Source organism: Octopus bimaculoides, chromosome 10 (genome assembly GCF_001194135.2).
Source record: "Octopus bimaculoides isolate UCB-OBI-ISO-001 chromosome 10, ASM119413v2, whole genome shotgun sequence".
In the NCBI taxonomy this organism is placed as follows: domain Eukaryota; kingdom Metazoa; phylum Mollusca; class Cephalopoda; order Octopoda; family Octopodidae; genus Octopus; species Octopus bimaculoides.
In genome coordinates, this window is record NC_068990.1 from 65,253,148 (window position 1) to 65,257,010 (window position 3,863).

The following is a 3,863-nucleotide window of genomic DNA, read 5'->3' on the forward strand; positions in this document are numbered from 1 at the left end:
TCGATCTCTGAAGCCAAATACGACGAATAGCTACGTTTGCAGGATATCTATGTAGTGAAATAACTTTGCTGTCTACATTCTTCCCTCTATAGTGGCTGCATATACAGCAGTATTTGCGTGATTTCTTCGGAGACACATTAACCGGTCAGTACAGTATGTGAGTCGTTAGTCTGCGGAAGTTAAAGCAAGTCACTGAGCATGCGTACATGTCATACGGGAGAGTTCCAATCAGGGGTGGGTAACAACCTTATAGGAACCCATTATATATTACAATATGTATCACATTTTAGCAGTATCAGTTTTAGTGAAATATATTTTCCTAATACTTCCACTCAATTAGCTACCATTAACCAACATATTTCTTAAATAACCACCATTATCGTCATTTAATGTTCAGTGTTATCCTACTGTTACCTCTCATTCAATTCATAGTCATCAAAGAAACTGAGCGTTTGGACCTCACAAAATGGCAGCCTCAAATCGTAAAAAAACTGATTGTTTGGACATTGCAAAATGACACGTAAGTCAGAAAAAAAAAAAACAATGTTTAGAATGTAAAAATGTCAGCTTAGTTGTAGGACGATTCTTCTTTGAAGGACAGTCTTTGAATTATGCTTCGACCACCAATGGCTGAAGCGAGAAATCATAGTATGATTCATGATGGCGGATATAAATGAATCCAACATAGATTCTGCCAAATATTCCATGATGTTGTAGAGACAATCAGGAATGTGGGAGATTAAATATTTTAAAATATAAAATTGTTTTGGGGAAGTACTATAAAATACCAGGTACATTAGTTTAAATCAAGAGAAAATACAGTCGTTTTAAATTCAAAGCTAAATATTAGCAAAGGATTTGAGAAATGTGCACTTTTTATCAGACATAAATCAAATTTCGGAATTCTTTAGTTTATGGTTGTGTCAGTACAAGTTTTAGTTAGATATTCAACATATAAAATAATACAATAATTTCAGAGTAGATCAGCTTTATTTAGAGCTTAGGTTTTTAAGAATATTTACAAAAAGTGATAAGATAATAACTTAAGAGAAAATATGGCGATATCATGTATGACAGACAAGTCCAGTTCATATTAGCATGCAGAATGGACATTAAAAACATTGAAAAGGATAATATGAGGATGATTCACAAATGAAAATAATCTCACTATAAACGAAGAAAAATGTATTAGATGATATGATCTTATAACAAAGTCATTTCCTTGATAGGTTACACATATGCATACCTTAAATGTAACATCAAAAACATTAAATAATGTACATAAGTCCCAGGAAAATCTATATAAGGTATATATTCTATTATAACATGATTTTTTTTGTCATGATTCATATAAGTATTTCTAAGATAATAACTTCACATTGATACAATCTTTGACACCTAAGAATATCTTTCTCAGCTTTTTACCCACCATGTCAAATAATAGCACATTTTCTCCCTTAGGGAAATATGTTAGATGGAATACAATGAGTCCTCCTAAAATAATGTCTTTATTAAAAACATCACAGTCATCAAATTATCTGATCAATGTAGATACAATTGTGGCTATACATATACATATATATAATATAGTGTTGGAAGATTGTTACCACACTATTATTTCATATGTGATTACTTTTATGGTTATATTTTCTGGGATGAATTTTCACATTTGTTACAATTACACTCCTCAATGAATGCATAAACTACTTTGAGAAAAACTTTGAACTGCTGATATCATATTGATATACTTTCTGTCTTGTATGAATGCTTCATCTTCATAATTTTTTACATCTGCTTTTCCATGGCATCAGTACTAGAGAAGTTATATTGTCCCCAGCAGTACCAATGAGTTTGCCTTACTGTACATTGTGTTTATTTGCCAATGACTTTACAGAATACATTTAAAAGTAGTTGATTCATTTGTTACAGAGATTGACTTACCCCAGATATCAATGAGATAACTTGCTTTCTTTTTTGTGCATGAATATGTTTGTGTTTAGATAAGAACCTTCCTTCAGAGAATGATTTACCACAACTATCACAATGATATGGTTTCTCTCCTGTGTGAATACGTTTGTGTTTAGTTACATCACTATTTTGGTAGAATGATTTACCACAAATATCACAGTGATATGGTTTCTCACCAGTGTGAATACGTCTGTGAATAGTTAAATGACTGGTTTGGGAGAACGATTTACCACACACACCACAGTTATAGGGCTTCTCTCCTGTGTGAATACGTTTGTGAGTAGTTAAGTGACCTGCTTGAGAGAATGAAATACCACAGATATCACAGTGAAATGGCTTCTCTCCTGTATGTATATGTCTGTGTTTAGATAAGTAACTTTTTGCAGAGAATGATTTACCACAGATATCACAGTGATAGGGTTTCTCTCCAGTATGAATATGTTTATGACAGGTTAAGTAACTTGGTTCAGAGAATAATTTACCACAGATATCACATTGATATGGTTGCTTTTTTGTTTGGCTGTGTTCCACTCCAGTATGAATACGTCTGTTGTGAGTTGTTAATTCACTTGTCTGAGAAAATGATTTGCCACAAATATTACAGTGATATGGTTTTTCCCCTGTATGAATACGTTTATGAGTGGTAATGTAACTTCTTTCAGAGAATGATTTACCACAGATATCGCAATGATATGGCTTCTCCCCTGTATGACTACGTCTGTGAGTTGTTAAGTGAACTCTTTGAAAGAATGACTTACCACAGATATCACAGTGATATGGCTTCTGTCCTGTATGAATATATTTGTGTTTGGTTAAGTTACCTCCATCAGAGAATGATTTGCCACACATATCACAGTGATATGGCTTCTCTCCTGTATGAATGTATTTGTGTTTATTTAATTTAGTCCCTACAGAGAATGATTTACCACAAATATCACAGTGATATGGTTTCTCTCCCGTATGAATACGTCGGTGAGCAGTTAAATGACTCCTTGTAAAGTATGATTTACCACAGATATCACAGTGATGTGGTTTTTCACCTGTATGAATACGTTTGTGAGTGGCAGACTGACTTCTAGCAGAGAATGATTTACCGCATATGTCACACTGATATGGTTTCTCTCCTGTATGAATGCGTTTGTGAGTAGTTAAGGCACTTTCTTGAGAGAATGACTTACCACAGATATCACACAGATATGGTTCTTCCCCTGTATGAATACGTTTGTGATTAGTTAAGGTAATTCCATGAGAGAATAATTTACCACAAATATCACAGCGATATGGTTTCTCTCCAGTATGAATGCGTTTGTGGGTAGTTAAGGAACTTTCTTGAGAAAATGACTTATGACAGATATAGCAATTATATGGTTTCTCACCTGTATGAACACGCTTGTGAGTAGTCAAGTTGCCTTTTCGAGAGAATGATTTATTACAGATAATACAGTAGTGTGATGTTTTTTCTTTCTTTTTCAGCATCATCTCATCAGGAAAATCAATCATTTTAGTTGGTGTTATACATTTAATCTGGTTCTCACATAATTCATTTTCCATAGTTCTTCTCTCATCATGATATATTTTTCATTGTTTCCTAACAAATATGAGCACTGCTATATTTCCATAAACTGAGATCTTTGTCAATATTTGAAGATGCCGTAAACTCCTTTGTAAATTTAACCAAGTTTAATTAAAATGCAAAGTTATCCTGTATTCATTCCAGATAATAATTTAACCATAGATTTATATAAAGAGAGTTATATCTGCTTTGTATAACATCATCCTTTAGTCTTTAAAAAATGATAAATATTGATGATGATGCACTTGCAGTAAAAAAATTCTGTTATACCAAAATCATCTGATATTCTGAAATAATAGAGAAACATTTCAAGATGTAGAGG

At 32.9% G+C, this 3,863-nt stretch overlaps 1 protein-coding gene across 1 annotated transcript; it reads right to left on the minus strand.

Moving 5' to 3' along the window:
• Positions 1-1,514: 1,514 nt before the first annotated feature.
• Positions 1,515-3,519, minus strand: LOC128248914 (zinc finger protein 665-like). Its single transcript, XM_052971267.1, has one exon. The coding sequence runs from the start codon at positions 3,517-3,519 to the stop codon at positions 1,924-1,926; it is 1,596 nt and encodes a 531-aa protein (XP_052827227.1). The 3' UTR covers positions 1,515-1,923.
• Positions 3,520-3,863: the final 344 nt, after the last annotated feature.

Bases quoted from the DNA above. Each gene is read 5' to 3' on its own strand.
- LOC128248914 (XM_052971267.1), bottom strand. From the start codon at position 3,519: ATGGAAAATGAATTATGTGAGAACCAGATTAAATGTATAACACCAACT.